Consider the following 16,336-nt stretch of genomic DNA (forward strand, 5'->3'; position numbering starts at 1 on the left):
AGTACGAAGACCAATAGCAGTAAAACTGATGATTGATAATCAGCTCAAGTTAAGGTTCAGAACTCGTTGACTCTGGGGCTAAATATAGAGAGAACTCTGTTAGCTCGGTTTAATTAAAACAATTTATCTGTCCCACCTCCGGAACCAAATCCTGTGTGTGGAATTATTTGAAATATTCCTAAAATTTGTTTGAGTTGAAATAACTATTGGTTTACTCATAAAGCTTCCCTTTGTCTGCATTGATTGGTTGTCGCTATCTTTGATCAAATCAAAGAAAGTTTGAGTAAACTGTGCACCAAAATACCAGGCAGAACAGGCACATTCGTTAAAATTTAATAGATTTATAGTTCTCCTTACAACCTGGGTTAGTAGGCTGAAAAGGAAATGGGCAGTGTTCTGTTTCGTGGGATATAGGTTTAAGATAAGGATGTCACTCTTGGTGACAGAGATAATGATCACATTCCTGGCAGATGATGTGTGCAAAGAGGATATGGCCTCTGGTTCATCTTCGCCGTGGACTATCTCTCATAACATCACGAGACTCCGTTTATCATCGCCTCCTCCAAACAGACCAGATTAGACTGCAAAGTGAAGAAATTCTGTTTATTTTCACGTCATTGAATCAAATCTATATCAATGACAAAAAAGATCTCTACCACCAGCTGAGCAAGCAACAAGTCAGGAGATGAACTACTTTATCTGTCGCCGTGGAGTGCCACACGTGTGCACACGCATTTACACAGACAGGTGCTCTGATGGTTCTAGATGAAGGCACATAAACCCATCGAAGGTCACAGTAAGGCAGATTCACAGCACTAAGGAGAAACCGTAGACTGGTAGAAATTAGCAAAAGAACACTCATGACTGACCAGTCTGCCACAGGACAGAACATCTGTTTGGGACTGCCAGGCTTTTTGTTTTGAAACGTAGGGACAGGACAAGGGTGGCTGAGCACCAGAGGAAAAAGATGGTGCAGTGTTTGAAAGTCACCCCACCCTTGTTTTCCATCCTTTCCTCTGGATGCAGGTAGTGAGAGTTTATCCTTATCCTTTAAAAAGAGTCCCCTTCAGCATTTAATTCCTGGTTCCTTCAGAAATGATGATTTAGACTGAACATTTAAACGGGCAAAATAACTGGCAGTCCATGAATCAGCGTGGTCACGTGTCCTTGGAGAAAGAAACGTAAACAGGTGATGTTACCTCCACTCAATGCACCGTTGCTCGGAGACAGACAGCAGCACAGACTCAGAGAGTCATATTTGCATTGTTTAGGACGAGTAACAGGTCATGTAAATCACAGTTGACTTTTTTGATTGCTTTTTGTGCCACAGAAAGGACCAATCTGTACGCACGGCAGCAGCAGCGGCAGCAGCAGCAGCAGCAGCAGCAGCAGCAGCAGCAGCAGCAGTCCACAGACTGGATTTGTTTTGTTCTGAAAGCATTAGCTTGACATAGATACCCTGTTACCAGCTATATACATTCCTGCTACAATCTCTCTGTTTTCCCCATTAAGAATCGTGTCCCTGAGTCTTCAAACTACATCTGTATATTCTGGCTGCATCCCCCCACCCCACCCCCACCCTGTCCCACTGATTATCCTTAACAGATATTTCATTTTGAGAGGTGGGCTAAAGGGAGCCTCAGTCCATGAGCCCAACTGCACACTCCCTGGCAGAAGAGCCGAGACCATGACACAGCATCCTCGTCAGACACGCACAACCTCAGATGTGTGCTGCGGTCACACGGGGTAAAGAGGCTCCATGTGCGCTCTGACAGCACATACACCTCAGACGCCACACACAGCTTCAGACTCTTGATTCAGTAAGTCACAGATAGATGTCTCGATGGTGTGTTGATGGTTGTGCAAGGCTGCAGCTTGCATGTGTTAGTGTGTATGCGTATGTGCGTCTACAGGCAGTTCTGTTTTGTTTGTGAGGACGTCTCCAGACGTGTCTGTCCCTGTGTTAGGTGAGGGCATACTCAAACGTCCCTTTCTCCAGGCCCTCTATGCCATCAGCCCAGTTTGATGAGGGCATGCTGCTGTAGGGGTCCAGCAAGATCCTGAAGCACCTGACTATCAGCAGCCCCAGGAACACCAGGAGCATCCCCACGAAGGCAAACGCCGTCTTCTGCTCCAGAGTCAGCGAGTGCGCCATCATGTCGTTTCCGCTCATGGCAGCAAGGGAGTGGTTGTAGTGGATGCTGCACATGGTAAAGCAACAGCTAGGTGCCTCATCTCTCCTCTGATGGGCTCAGGCATTGAGAAGCCTGCATTTTACCTGGACAAAGACACGACAGCTTCACGTCAATGCTGCCCTGTTTCCAGCTCAGCGCGGAGACATTTCATCAACTTAGTCCAATACAATTACACCTAATGCGCGTGTGGATGCAGAAAAAAAAAGGCGCAGGTTGCGAGTAGGCGAAGCTACTGCGATGGCCCTCGATGTTTTGAATTCAGCTGACCATGAAACAGCTATAAATAGCCTCGGATGAACGCGATATCAAACGGATGTCCAGGGACTTCGATCTTTCACTCTGCTCCACTGGGAATATAGCAGAGAATCGCGGAGGAGGTGCAGGAAAATGGGCTCAGGGATGCGAGTCAATGTCAGGGCTACGTTGCGTTAAGTCAGGTCAGAATTACATGGTGTCGCAGTGCATAGGCAGCTGTGAAACACCAGCAAAGCGCAAAGGTGCCCCTGAAAGCATGGCCTTCCGTTGAAGCTGCAGTGTTATGTATGTTTCATCTGAAAGCAAAGGGTTCTGTACCTGTTGCATGCTAGCAGATGTCTGCCACCCAGCCTGATTCCATCAGCCCAGAAAGTGGCATTGATGGAGTGAACATGTTCAAAACACTGCCCTGCTCACGGAAGTGCCAGCCCCCCGGTCCAAGAATGTTTCATGTGAACGCAAGCAGCAGGTGGTTCGAGTGAGTGAATCGGGAGGAGGGGGATTCAGATGAGAGAGGGAGGGTACGCGCAAGAAAGGGAACAAACAGACAGGATGGAGAGAGACAGACGTGGGAAGTGCAGTGGTGGGGAGGACACTGCACAAGTACAGGAGAGATGGAGGAGAGAGGGAGGGAGTGAGGTAAGGGTAAAACACAGGGACTGCATTGACATATCCTCATCTGAGCTCATCTCAGGACGATAAAACCAAGTGCCTCACCTTCATTATCGTTCCATCCTTACAGACCTGTTGCTGCCGTTTCCTCTGTGCAACTCGTTGTTCCCGTGGGCTTCCGACACATATCCGTGAATCTGGCCATTGCCGGCATCCTGGGTGTGCAGTGCTACCCTCTCAGTGAAGCCAGGGATCTGGAGAGAAAGGGAGAGGCGAGGCGGAGGCTGGATCGAGCTGCGATTTGTGTCTCTTCTCAGAGATACGGCTCCTCTCCTCATGCTCCCTTACTTGCTGCCTCCTACTCATTATCATTCTGTTTCTCTATCTCTCCCTCCAGAAGCACGCACACTTGCTCCTGCTGCATGGCAACCACTTGTTAGTTTCACTCAGCTGCTCTGCTGCCTCAGTCATTCACAACATTCCCCCTCCACACCGCCCCTCTCAGCAACACTGGGATGGATGCAGCAGTCAAAACGTGCAGTCTGCCTCCTCTTTTGCCACTATCCCTCTATTCATACCCCACCCAGGCTCATTTGGGTTCGATATAATTTACTCCCCCAAAATGTGACAGGAATACCACAGCTGAGGCAGGAGGAGGAGTGCTGCCTCTTGCTGCTCATGGCCAGTAAATGCTGCTGCAAAGGTATTTTTGGTACAGCGCAGCAGTATCCTCTGAGTCAGCTTCAAAGATATATGTATATGCATATATATAATATTATCTATTTAGTTTTTTAATTGATGCAATTTATTCTGGCCAAATTAAAGAACCCTTTGGGTTATTTTATCAGTCTCTTCAGACATGATGAAGCAGAGGCGCCTGAGGAGGAGTATAAAAACAAACAGCAGGTCATCAGATTGGCCAATGGAACATAATGCAGCAGTGAAGCGTCCAGCCATCTGTGTCGTTGTTATGCAGCAGTTATATTTCTACGATGGTTTGTACTCGCTGTCAGAGCGGTGCAGTGATCTGAGGAAAAGACATGAAGCGGTGCCAGGGGGACGATTCATGGCAAAATGTAGCTCTTTTCTTTTGACTGCAAAACAGCTGAGTAATTTCCTGGGTGAGTCCAAACACACCTAGAACCCATGCCTGGTGTCAATGGGATCTAAAGGTCTGTTAGGATTTTATCTCAACCAGACAATAGGTCAGAAACCATGCTGATATTGAGAACAATAAAAGAGTAGCTGTATGAACTTTCAGCAATGTTAATAATTTCCTCATCAGCCCCTTGTGTAATAAGCAGATCTTTGAAAGAAAGTACAAAGAGAGGTACAGTTAAACTGCCACAGCTCCAAAGACTTAAATGGACTGGCTGCAGCGATTACTGAGTTTCCTGAACACTACAGCTCAAAGTCCATATAAGTTGGACTAAGACTGGATGTAGTTCTTTTTTTTTTTTTTACTTTTCTTCTTACAATATCTACTGTATAATTAACCTTCAAACTATATTTAATGTTTAACAAGTTAAAACAAAAAATGAAAGGAAATTAAACAGGATTAATAAATTATGCAGGACAAAAAGTCAATCATTGGTGTTAACATAGTGGAGTGATGGTTCTTTCTTTCTATCAATCCATAATTTTAAAATAATACACAAATTATTAAATCTGCAATGTCAGTCAGCCTTATTCAATCACCATGACATATTATTGAAATGCATTTTATGTCTGTCCTGTTTTTAGCCCTTTCTAATAAAATATATGTATATTTTGTTGTGGAGAATTGTAGAGTCCAAGGTAGTTTTCTCTGTCAACTGGACTGGGTTTCTTCTCTTGAAGACGTTTCGCCTTCTATCCAGAAGGCTTCTTCAGTTCTGAAATCGCTGGGGAGAGAGCTTGAAAATATAGCCCCTGTGGACCATTTGCATGCTAATGATCCGGGTGGTCACCTGAGAGTCGTTAGCAGGGTCGTTGGTCGGGTCGTTCACCTAGTTTCTGTTGAGGCGTCTCCCCTTTGTCTGCTGGGTCACATGGTGATGAGTCACTGGGTCTCCTGGAATGGTGTGAATGTTTGTTTTGCTGTTGGAAGGAGTGGAGGACTGCATTGTATGTGGGTGATAGGAAGTGCCTCAGGCCACCACCTCTGTTCAAGGATGGTTTCTCCAATTTAACATGGATAGCTTCCTTAACCCCCCTTTCAAACCAGCGGTCTTCTCTGGCCAGTATCCTTACTTGGCTGTCCTCGAAGGAGTGCCCACTCTCCTTTAAGTGTAAGTGGACTGCTGAATCCTGACCCGAAGAGGTGGCACGTCTGTGTTGTGCCATTCTTCTGTGGAGAGGTTGTTTGGTTTCCCCAATGTACAGTTCCTTGCATTCCTCCTGGCACTGTACAGCATAGACAACATTACTTTGTTTGGGTCTTGGTGTCTTGTCCTTTGGGTGTACTAACCTCTGTCTTCAAGAGAAGAAACCCAGTCCAGTTGACAGAGAAAACTACCTTGGATACAATGACCTGGATGACTGAGAATTTACACAGACAGAATTGTAGAGTATTTTACACAAAGTAAGATGAAAAATGAAACCCACTCTACAAAATCAGGGTAATTAGCAATCCAGTTCCTATATCTAAATAAATATTAAGGAACTCAAACTACACATCTTTCTTTATATATCTATTTTAATTTCTGTTGCGTTCAAACAAACTGCCCAGCAACATCTCTTAAAGTCTCGCGTTGAAGGCGCAAATCTTCTGAATCTTGTACTGCGGTCTTCAGCTAGATAGGGGGCGCTGTGGTCAGAGATCAATATTTGTCTACAAAAGCAGCGAAGAAGACGGCTATCCCTTTCAGCACAATTTGTACTGCGTAGCGCCACTCGCATTTTGAACCATATCGGTAAGAATTAATCTCGACATGGAAGAGTTTATAACCCTTGAAGACGAGTTGAAACAGGACGAATCTAATGCATCTTTAAAGTCTGAAACCGAAGATGCACCTGAGGAAACACCCAATGGCGTCAAACCGTAAGTGAGCCATCTGCTAGCTTGGTTAGCTAAAAATGGACTCCTGCACGCCGGGCCATTGTTAGCCTGTAATCTTTATTTCAAGGCACTCGAAGTTTAAATTAGAACAGGTTGTAGCACAATATGCCAGGCACATATTCCGATATAGAGGTAAATTATATTTGATTAGTTTTGTAGCTGTGTACGTTCGGTACGTTGTTGGCTAACGCTAACATTATGCATATGCTTATCCTTTACCTGGGCTTAAATGCCTGTGCAAACGACAATAGAGCAGAAATTAAATTATTGGTAAGGTGAACCTGCCATCACCCCTTCACCGCATGACTTCATTTACTCTTTAGTTTTTTTTATGTCAACAAAATTGTGTAAAATGCCATTTGTTTGCCATATGCTTGTATAAAATGCAAGGGCGGTCCTTCCACCATACATTTCCTAACGTACAGTTCTGTTCATTTTGTAGGGATGCCGAGGAAACTATACCCTCCAATGAAAAGCATGAAGGTAAAGAAAAGTCTACTGGCAACAGAAGAGGAGGCCGGTACCATCCATACAAGGACAAACATGGTGGAGAAAAGAAACCTGCTCATAGAAACAGAGTGTTCATCAGCAATATCCCTTATGATATGAAATGGCAGGCAATTAAAGATCTAATGCGTGAAAAAGGTAATGTTATGGGTGATCGGGGTGATGTATCATATTATGCCTTTCTTCCCAGCTCTTTTAAACTTCTTTATTTCTCCTTATGTTGTTACTAATTGGAGTATTCTACTTCTAGCTGTAGAAATTAGTGTGTAGCACTTCTGGATGTATCTAGTGCACATAGTCAGGAACCAACATAGTGTGATATAATTTTAGGTCACTGGAGTTTTAGTATTTTGGATGGACATAAATTTAGTTTGTGCTGATATGTCTTTGAGTAAAGGAATATGATCTTAGCTGCATTGTCACTTGTTATCACGGCATTGTCAGCTTCAAACTGTAACCTCATGCAATTAGTAGAATCGATTTGCTGAATGATTTTGTCGCATCTGTTGCAAGGTGAATCTTAATTCAAAGAATCACACATGTTAATGCTGTAACTGACTGTTTTATGTGGGTCTTTTGAAGTTAATGGACAGTTCAAAATGTTCACCTGCTATGAATGGAATCTGTTGACAAACTGATCATGTTGAAGTCTTTTGAATTTCCCAGGTTTAATGTAGCAGTGTTTCTGTCTGGCCTTGGCCTTTGGGTGCTCAGTCACTGCCCATGGTGTTGTCTGGTGGGATGTTGGTCTGGGCTGACTGTTGATCATTAATGGGACATTTCCATCTGTAGCGGCATTGCCAAGGCCAGCGGCGACTTGAAGACTTGGTGACTTAAATCCCTTTGTTCTTTTGGTATTTTTCCTTTGTATGTCTCATGTAGTTGGTGAGGTTACATACGTGGAGCTCTTTAAGGATGCAGAAGGAAAGTCAAGGGTAAGTGATGTGGCCATTTGCTGCACGAGGTTTTAAAAGCCCTCAGCAGGCTCTTTATATTAAGTGCTTCTTTTAGGTTCTGATCTTTTGGATCTTACCAAGTCACTGAACTGGAGGTTCTGTTTAGACCCTGATAGATGGTTAAAGATTGATATTCATTTGAAAGGGAGATGTCCTGTTGAGTAGCCTAATGAATTTACCAAATAGCACTTTTGCTTTTGGTGTTGTCATCTCAATTGGTGTCAAAGTTTGTTCGTTTGGCCATTTTCCAAAGGAAAATGTGGGTTGTGTGATTTGTCTTATTGATTGACCCCCATGTCTCCAAATCCTACTTTACAATTGTGGTGTATGGCACAGCTCTCTCTTCAAAGGAACCAAATAAGCCTTCAAAGATTTGTAATGTCGCTTCATATTGTTTTTATGCTAAATTTGATTAATGCAAAGAGTTTATTTAATTGCAATGTTAGGACTTGTTAATCCCAAAGATATTCTTCATGTTTCTTTTAACTTTGAATTTACTTCCAGTTCAAACCAATACAATATTTTTGTTCATTTACAATGCACATGTCTATTTATTGCTCTACAGCCTTTGTTTGACACGGACATTGGTAACGTTAAAATAGTTTCACCGAATGTTTGAAATTAATTGTTACTTTTAGCAGTTTTACGTTTCCTCAACCTGCTGGCTCAAACCAGTGGAAAAACTACTCCAAACATACTCAACATCTTTGATTTAGAATGTCGGAGTGTTGTCTTGAATCTAACTGAATCTTGTTCACTCCCCGTCTGTGAATATGGTGCTACTTTGGCTCCTGCGATGCTTCTTGGTGCAGGGCTGTGGGTAAGAAATGATGCTTCCTCAAACCAATATATTTTTATTGTTCTAACGTGAACTTGATCTTCATCTGATGCCTTTGTTTCCCTGATTGCTCAGTGTGGTGGAGTTCAAGGATGAGGAGTTTGTGAAGAAGGCGATAGAAACTATGAATAAGCATGACCTGAGTGGAAGGCCTCTGAACATTAAAGAGGTGAGAACAAGTGTTTAAATGCACATCAGGATAATTGAAGTTATTCTTTTACTTCCTCTTTCTAAGCTAATTCTATTCTTGTTTCAGGATCCCGATGGAGAACACGCTCGGCGTGTGCTGCAGAGGTTGGGAGGAGGGCAGCAGGGCGGTCGGGGGCAGGACATGGGTTATGGTGGAATGAACATCCCTCCTTCCATTGCTAACAACCCCAATATCCCTCCTGAAGTCATCCATGCGCTGCAGGCTGGCCGTCTGGGCAACACAGTATTTGTGGCCAATGTGAGGATGTTGAATCATTATCATTCACAATCATTAAAGCTCATCATTAATAGTGTTGATTCTTGCTTTTTACAGTTGGATTTCAAGGTGGGTTGGAAGAAATTAAAGGAGGTGTTTGGCATTGCTGGGATTGTCAAACGAGCAGACGTCAAGGAGGATAAAGATGGCAAGAGCCGTGGGATGGGGACGGTGACCTTTGACCAACCCCTGGAGGCTGTGCAAGCCATCTGTATCCTTCAGATTTAACCACTGAGGTGGACAAGACAAGTAAATCACATATACCAGCGCTTTAAAAATGTAGCGTTCTTGACAGCCCACCCAGCTATGTTCAATGGACAGATGCTTTTTGACCGACAGATGCACGTTAAGATGGTGGGCCACGTTTACCTGTCATTTCAGTGGTATGTTCAGTGATGTGCAGACAGTTTAACACTTATTTTGCTATATGTTTACAGGATGAGAAGTCTATTCCTCCTGATGATTTCCGTCAAGTCGAAAAGAGCTCCCAGTTGCCCCGTAAGTCAGTTGTTGACGTAAAAGTTTACACTCCGGTGTCCAGGCTGGCGAAGAGTCGGGATAAAATGTGAACAATGGTTTTTATAGATCTTTTGGTATCTCGTCTCAACTGGTTTATTGTGTGCAGAGGTCTCACCACAGTGACTGTGAAAAATGTCAAACAGAAAGGACACGGTGAATAAATAATCTGTTTTGTGTCCTGGCCCTTTGCAGCTTTGAAAAAGGTAGAAAGTATTGTATCCATATTGTATGCAGCAGAGTTGTTGTAAACGACTCAAATCTGTGAAGCTGCGGGGCACAGAGCCAAAGATCATTGTTGTGCTTTCTAATTAGATTTGCTACAACAAGCTCATTTTTTCATCTTACCACCCACCACCATGGTAAACTCGCTCCCCTCGGGTCCTCAACAGGCCCTCAGAGAATCATCTAGCTGCTGTGAAATCCTGTGGAAAATGATGATTAATGATTTATGTTTGAAGCAGTTCTTGTCTGCATTCACTAATGCTTCTGTCTTCTGTATGCAGGAGGATTAGGTGGAATTGGAATGGGACTAGGGCCAGGAGGACAGCCTATAAATGCCAATCGTCTTAGCAGCGGAGGAGGTTTGGGCTCCGGAGGTCAGTCAGGAGGACATGGTCACATTTGTTATGAAAAAATCTGGAAAGGATTTTGTTTTCTGACGTGCATCATACTGTCGTGCACCGATTTGACTGTTGCAAATTACATGGATGTAGATTTTCAGATGCATTCCCAACTCATCCACCTCTTAAAGATTATTTTGTGACAGGTAGTTGCTGCTGGCAGACCTTATACACCTAATGTGTAAACCATTCCACCACCTTTCAGTGCATCATTTGACCTGACTGTTGTCTCAATATGTGTCAGGTGCAACATTCCTGACTGAGACTTTCTTCCACAGGTATGGACTCTGCAAATTATGGAGGAATGAGCAGGCTTGGAGGAGGTAGGGGTTTTACTGCCATGTAGACCAAGGGGGGGTGTCTTGTGGAGAGATAAGGCAGTAATGGTCCGTACTGTTTTTGACAGGAATGAGTGGTGGGAATTTTGGCAGCATGGATAACATGGGCAACATGGGAGGATTTGGAGGAAGAGACATGGGAGGACGAATGTCAGGTGAGGTCAGAGGTGAGATTCTGTTCTGGCCCTTCAAGTTGGTGTGAAGTGACCTTTCTTCCTGTCTTCAGACATGTACAGGTCTGGATTTGGTGGAATGGACCGCGACTTTGGTCACAATGATCTGCCAATGAATCGAGGATTTGGAGATTCTTTTGGAATGGGTAAGTCGTTCTGAGACAAACCTGCATTCTGTCATTCCACTTGGTTATTGCTCTGTGTGAAGTGGAAATGGAGCTTTATTCATGTCTTTGTTTTGTGTGTGTAATGGCGTAATTTGTGTTCTCTCTCCTCAGGTGGGGGTTTTGGTGGAGGCATGAGTAGTGGTATGGGACACATGGGCTCTGCATTAGGTACATGAAATATACTTTTTGTTTTAAGACAATGTAAAACAATTCTGCTGCTATTGGTGGTCATATGTGCTTATTGTGACCAATGAAAGTTTAACCTAAGTGTGTGTTGCAGGTGGTGGGATGGGTAACATGTCAATGGATCGAATGGGCTCCAGCTTCGACCGTATGGGAATGTCTGGTATGGACATGAACCGCAGCTTCGGTGGTTACGGACACATGGGTGGGAACATGTCGGACAGGAGCTCTGGTTCCAAAGCAGGCTGTCAGATCTTTGTGAGGAATGTAAGTCTTTGCAAAATGACAGCGCGGAAAATATTCTGTATTCTCAGTGGTATATGTCACTTGGTAAAACTTTCAAGTACCAAATGCATTCGTTTCGTGTTGCAGCTTTCCTACGATCTCACGTGGCAGAAGCTGAAAGAAAAGTTTGGTCACTGTGGTATGTGTTCTGTAAATATCACTGATCCTGTGATGCACACGTGTAGAAACAGCTGAGATTTCACCGTGTCTGCCACTGAACTCGTCCTCATTCTCACTGACTGCAGGGCAGGTGATGTTCGCAGAGATCAAGATGGAGAACGGGAAGTCAAAGGGCTGCGGGACGGTGAGGTTTGACTCTCCGGAGAGCGCCGAGAAGGCCTGCAGGTTGATGAACGGATCCAAGATAAACGGCCGAGAGGTCGACGTCCGCATCGACAGGAACGCCTAGAGCTGTGATATAAGTCCTGTAAATGCACTTCCACATTCAGCCGTCTCGCCAATGAGCTTTTGTTTTGTTTTAAAAACACAGTTAATTCATATCTCCATGTTTTTTTTTTTTTTCTTAGTTTATGTAGCTCTTTTATCATGTTTTGTAAACCCTTTTTTGGAGTTGTCTGCCGGTTTATTTGAACAAATAAACATTTTAATTTTTAAACCCGGTCATTATAAAATCTCCTCCTTCCAAAGTCTAGGTCTCGTTTATTGCGTTGTTCAAGCAGCAGCTTATCAGTCCTCAGCACTGCCGTGTGGCAACTTCTTTTTTTCTAGAATAAACTGGCTGAAACATCAGCAGCTGCAACAGTCCGTGGCTGGGAGTTGAAACGATGGCAGAAGGGTTCCACCACACAACAATCCATCATCCAAGTTCTTTAAATCCATACATCGACCACAGCACAGCACCACCTGCAAATGTGAGCTTTCAATAACCCGATCTTTAGGAAGCAAAAACCTGTTTAATGACTTCATATCAGCTGAAAAAAGCAGGAAGAGACCACGTAATCGGAGTCGATGCCTTTTATTACTCGGTAGTGCTAGCTGCCTTTGAGCTCCACTCACTCCTGTAACAGATTTATGGCTCGTTAGGCTACTCTGTGAGGTCATTGTGAAAGACGTCTGATAAAAGATCTTTGGCTCATTTCTGTGAAATACGAAAGCATCCTTTAGTGCGAATTTGACCAGCACCGACCTTCCCCGGTGCTGTGCAGTGTCCACTAAAGTCTGTGGGTTTGGGTGCTCCTGATTCCCATGAGTCATGGCTTCAGTCCCCGCACAGTTTTATGGGATTATTCCCAATAATCCCCAGTTCATACAGGATTGATAAAGTTGCAAAGAGGATGTAGCAGATCAGACACACAATTCCCAGCTTCCAGTCCAACTTCCACCCGTTAATATGAATGGCTACAAAGAGGAAGACGATTGAGAGGAGCAGCGTGCTGGAAATGAAGACCAGTCCGGAGCTATTGACCTCCACGGGGTTGTTGGTGTCCACAAAGGCGGTCTTGATGAACCACGGCAGGCCCAGGCACAGCATGTCAAAGACATTGGAGCCCACGATGTTGGACATGGCCATGTCGGACTTCCCTGATAGACAGGAAAAGCCAGATTTACCGGGATCCGTACATAAAATGAAAACAGATGGAGGAATATAAAGGCGAGTACCTTCTCTGGCCACCATCACACTGGCCACGGTGTCGGGGATACTGGTCCCAGCAGCCAGGAGTGTGAGCCCCATAACGGTGTCGGGGATGCCGAGGGTCTCGCCTGTATAAACAAACACAATATCAACATCATGTTCTAGATTTATAGAGTTTTGTCTCTACTGCAGCCTCACATGTAACCTTTCATCATTTCTCTCACTCGTGCTCTGACGTTGCCGCGGTTACGCCGTACAGTGTGTAGTCAGTACCTGCCTGTGCTTTCACAAGACTAAACTGCGTCTGTGAGCCTATGTGATAACGTCGTGGTAATAATAATCTCTTTATACTCCAGTGGAAATGTCGCGGTCACATGATGGAGCTGACCTCATGTGATCACAGGTCAGTTTTAAGGTTAACGTCTCAGCTGTTGGGGGGGCGTATTTTCTGGCTCCGCTCGCTCGCTCACATGACCATCTCCTGTAATCCCACCGCGGCTGACTGGGTGTCGGCACACGGCCCACAGCAGCTACAACAGCTCCACTCTGGGGTTTCCAGAACAAAGGCATCCCAGGAATTACCCAGCAGACAGCCATGTGATTCTACTCTACAAATGAGACCTTTTTTTTTTTTTTTAGCTTCTCACAAGTTTCAAACACTTGTGATCCAGGATCTGGCTTTCACCTGAAGCTCCACTTGAGCTGAAGGAATCGGAAAATGTATGGGAGCCTCTGAGGGACACAATGGAAATTACATTACAATATACAGAGATTTAATGTGGCGTACCATGTAACCAGCCATCTTACCGACAACGGTGACCATCCACACGAGTATGTAGGTGAAACCCGAGATCCACACGGCCGACATGAAGAAGGTTACCATGAACCATTTCTTCCAGAAGCTTCTCCTGCAGTCGGGGGTGGTCAGGAAGAGCAGAGTGATGATGGGCAGAGACAAAACCCAGAAAATCCGTTTCAGGTCGCTCTCAGGCATGGCAAACACGCTTTTCTGCTCTGCTGGGGACGCGAGAGGGCCGGTAGATGAGCAGATGCTCACGTAAAGAGAAACGTGGCCTGACAGATGCTTTTCTTTTACCTTCGGGAATCTCATTGAGGCCGTGCAGGCTGAGGGACAGGTGAGAGAAGCCGGACTCGTCCTGGAAGATCCCGCTGTCGGTTCTAGAGCGGCTGTGGACCCGCAGGCTGGTGTCGTCGCTCCAGCCCACCAGAGGCCGCCTCTCCTTCTCGGAGCCTTTAGCCAAGCAGGTGCAGCAGGGGCTCACCCGCCTCAGCACAAACTCGCTGATGCGGAGGTCGAAACACAGAACCACGATGTACACCACGTAGACCAGGAGGAGAGAGGCGGCGTCGTACCTGAGGGCAAAAAAGAGAAACTGGCCGCTTTCGATCTCCATGGAAACGCTGAAGCGCGGGAGATGGCGGTAACGTCTAACCTAACCCACTTTTAAGATATTTACCACGGAACGCCGAGTTTAATTTCAACCGTGGTGTTAAAACCTGCCGCTGCAGTTATTGTGTTTATGTCGCGCTGTTTATGAGTTTTAGGGGGATTTATTGCGCTTTCCTGCCAATGCAACACATGACAGTGCCCTTTGTTGTTCCATAAACACCTTGTTTCGGGCCGAAAGGTCAAAAGGTCAGTCTGAGTTAATAAACACCCACCAGTACACTTTGTTGTCATAAATGATGGCAATAACAGCGGTGACACTGATGCCATATGCCAGGCAGTCCCTGAACAGAGGCCAGCAGGTGAGACGTCCTGCCTGTTCATGAACACAACACACAAATAAGGTCAGACAGTTTCACCATGTTCCTGTTCCGGTCCAGATGAGGTGTTTAGAAGGTACCACAGTGGTCAAGAGTCCACACGCAGCGCAGATTCCTAACAGGTTGTAGACCGCCGACCCCACGATGGTGCTGACGCCGATGTCTCCCTTCGTCACAAACACACCTAACGTGAGCGTAAAGCACGTCAGAGGCAGGGAGAACGGGACTCAAACTGTAACTGTTGTGGTTACGCTGATGAAGGAGGGTTACCCAGAAAGGCGGTGACCAGTTCAGGCGCAGAGCTCCCGGCTGCCATAAACGTGGCTCCTGCCACATCCTGAGACAACCCCAGACCTGTCAGTGGAAACGGCAGCATGACCACTCAACAACACCGTGATCACGTAAAGGCCACGTTTACTGCAGGCCACCATTATCTTATAACACTGCCTGCTCGGAATAATTCCGCGGTGTTACTGATCCACCAGATCGAATTTTATTACCAGCGGCACTTGAAAAGTTGCATACGACATTAAAAACAGGTCCAGAACTGGTGTGGACATGATCCAGGGATCCAGACCAGATCCTGATAGTTTTAATGATTTAATGATTGCGTCCACACACCATCATCCCCTTTAGAGGTAGAGTTGGAACCAGACCTGAAGACAGAGCTGAACCATGACACCCCCACCCCCCAAATAAAAAAAACAGATACTAAATATGAAAAAACTTCTTTTATATTTTGTTTTGTACTGGTCGAAATAAAAATACACAACTGGTTTCTAATGAGTGGACCACGCCCTCAAAACACACACACACACACACGCACACACGAAGTGGGCATAACTTCCAGGTTTGCAGATAATAGCGCCACCTGCGAGTGTGCCAGTCGTGCACGACACTTACGTTCACTGATCACCTCTAAAGATGGTAGAAAATAATCGTCGCAGACGATGGAGACGGCCAGCAGCATGTAGAAGATGATCAAGAAGTAAATGACCAGGCCTCCATCTTTCCTCTCCTGCACCGTGAAAAAGCCGTCGGGGAACTCTGAGGACTGAGGAGGGACGCAGTCTGTCTCATTCTCTATAACACACACACACACACACACACACACACACACACACACACACACTGGCAGTGAGTAAATCACCAAACCCACCGTGATATTATCCCATCCAGCGACCGGGGGGGGGGGGGGGGGGGGATGCAACAATACAGTTGCAACCCGCTCCGTGATGGATGAATCTTACCCAGAGCTCTGCGCAGCCGGTCACGGTGCTTCTGCTGCGCTGCGTTGGCTGTAAATGACACCAGCTGGACGGTGCAATACAAAAAGATCACAAATCCCAGGAAATAAGGTATGAAATCTTTTCTCTTCTTCCTCTGCGGAGCTGCAGCCTTGTTCATGATCACCGTGAGAAATAACAGCCTGGAATCATAAGTTTTTGCAGACCAAACGGGCTCAATGCTCCATCCAGTGCACGACAGGCTGCAGAGAGAGGGAGAGATTATCTGGGGGCAAATCATCTTTTAATGCCTGGCCCCAAGAATGGAGGATCACGAGTTCCCAGTCATTCCAGCCTGCAGCCCGGAGGACAAACACGGCGGTACTTCAGAAAAGTCCACTTCATCACTCGGAACACGTCTTCATATAAATGCTTAGGTGAAAGAGTTGCCATTTCCTTAACAACAAATTACCCATTAAATTAACCATTTAACTGAATTCAAAACTGCACCGCTGGCTGCATCTAAGTTTTTATTTCAACCAAGGGAAGAAAATGAATGTTTAAACCTTTGATT

General features: G+C 45.3%; 3 protein-coding genes across 4 annotated transcripts; 1 reads left to right on the top strand and 2 right to left on the bottom strand.

Moving 5' to 3' along the window:
- Positions 1-589: 589 nt before the first annotated feature.
- ctxn2 (cortexin 2) lies at positions 590-3,506 on the bottom strand. Its single transcript, XM_057025762.1, has 2 exons — positions 3,168-3,506; positions 590-2,278 (listed from the first exon to the last, which is right to left on the bottom strand). Exon 2 carries the CDS (start codon positions 2,207-2,209, stop codon positions 1,964-1,966), a length of 246 nt encoding a protein of 81 aa, XP_056881742.1. The 5' UTR covers positions 2,210-2,278; positions 3,168-3,506; the 3' UTR covers positions 590-1,963.
- A 2,351-nt stretch (positions 3,507-5,857) lies between these two features.
- On the top strand, positions 5,858-11,770 carry myef2 (myelin expression factor 2). The gene is made up of 17 exons (XM_057025763.1): positions 5,858-6,084; positions 6,545-6,747; positions 7,492-7,544; positions 8,378-8,385; positions 8,479-8,572; positions 8,660-8,851; positions 8,927-9,080; positions 9,174-9,223; positions 9,307-9,367; positions 9,892-9,984; positions 10,287-10,331; positions 10,415-10,501; positions 10,573-10,665; positions 10,798-10,854; positions 10,967-11,136; positions 11,242-11,293; positions 11,400-11,770. Exons 1-17 carry the CDS (start codon positions 5,975-5,977, stop codon positions 11,561-11,563), a joined length of 1,686 nt encoding a protein of 561 aa, XP_056881743.1. The 5' UTR covers positions 5,858-5,974; the 3' UTR covers positions 11,564-11,770.
- Positions 11,771-12,114: 344 nt separating this feature from the next.
- On the bottom strand, positions 12,115-16,063 carry slc24a5 (solute carrier family 24 member 5). Of its 2 annotated transcripts, none has more exons than XM_057025756.1 (9): positions 15,787-16,063; positions 15,440-15,619; positions 14,807-14,890; positions 14,617-14,720; positions 14,432-14,532; positions 13,845-14,122; positions 13,556-13,762; positions 12,775-12,876; positions 12,115-12,696 (listed from the first exon to the last, which is right to left on the bottom strand). In XM_057025756.1, the coding sequence occupies exons 1-9, from the start codon at positions 16,061-16,063 to the stop codon at positions 12,374-12,376; spliced, it is 1,656 nt and encodes a 551-aa protein (XP_056881736.1). In that variant the 3' UTR covers positions 12,115-12,373. The 2 variants fall into 2 exon arrangements, with proteins under 2 accessions (XP_056881736.1, XP_056881733.1); XM_057025753.1 differs by having other exon boundaries at positions 13,556-13,765.
- Positions 16,064-16,336: the final 273 nt, after the last annotated feature.

Source organism: Takifugu flavidus, chromosome 2 (genome assembly GCF_003711565.1).
Source record: "Takifugu flavidus isolate HTHZ2018 chromosome 2, ASM371156v2, whole genome shotgun sequence".
Classification (NCBI taxonomy): domain Eukaryota; kingdom Metazoa; phylum Chordata; class Actinopteri; order Tetraodontiformes; family Tetraodontidae; genus Takifugu; species Takifugu flavidus.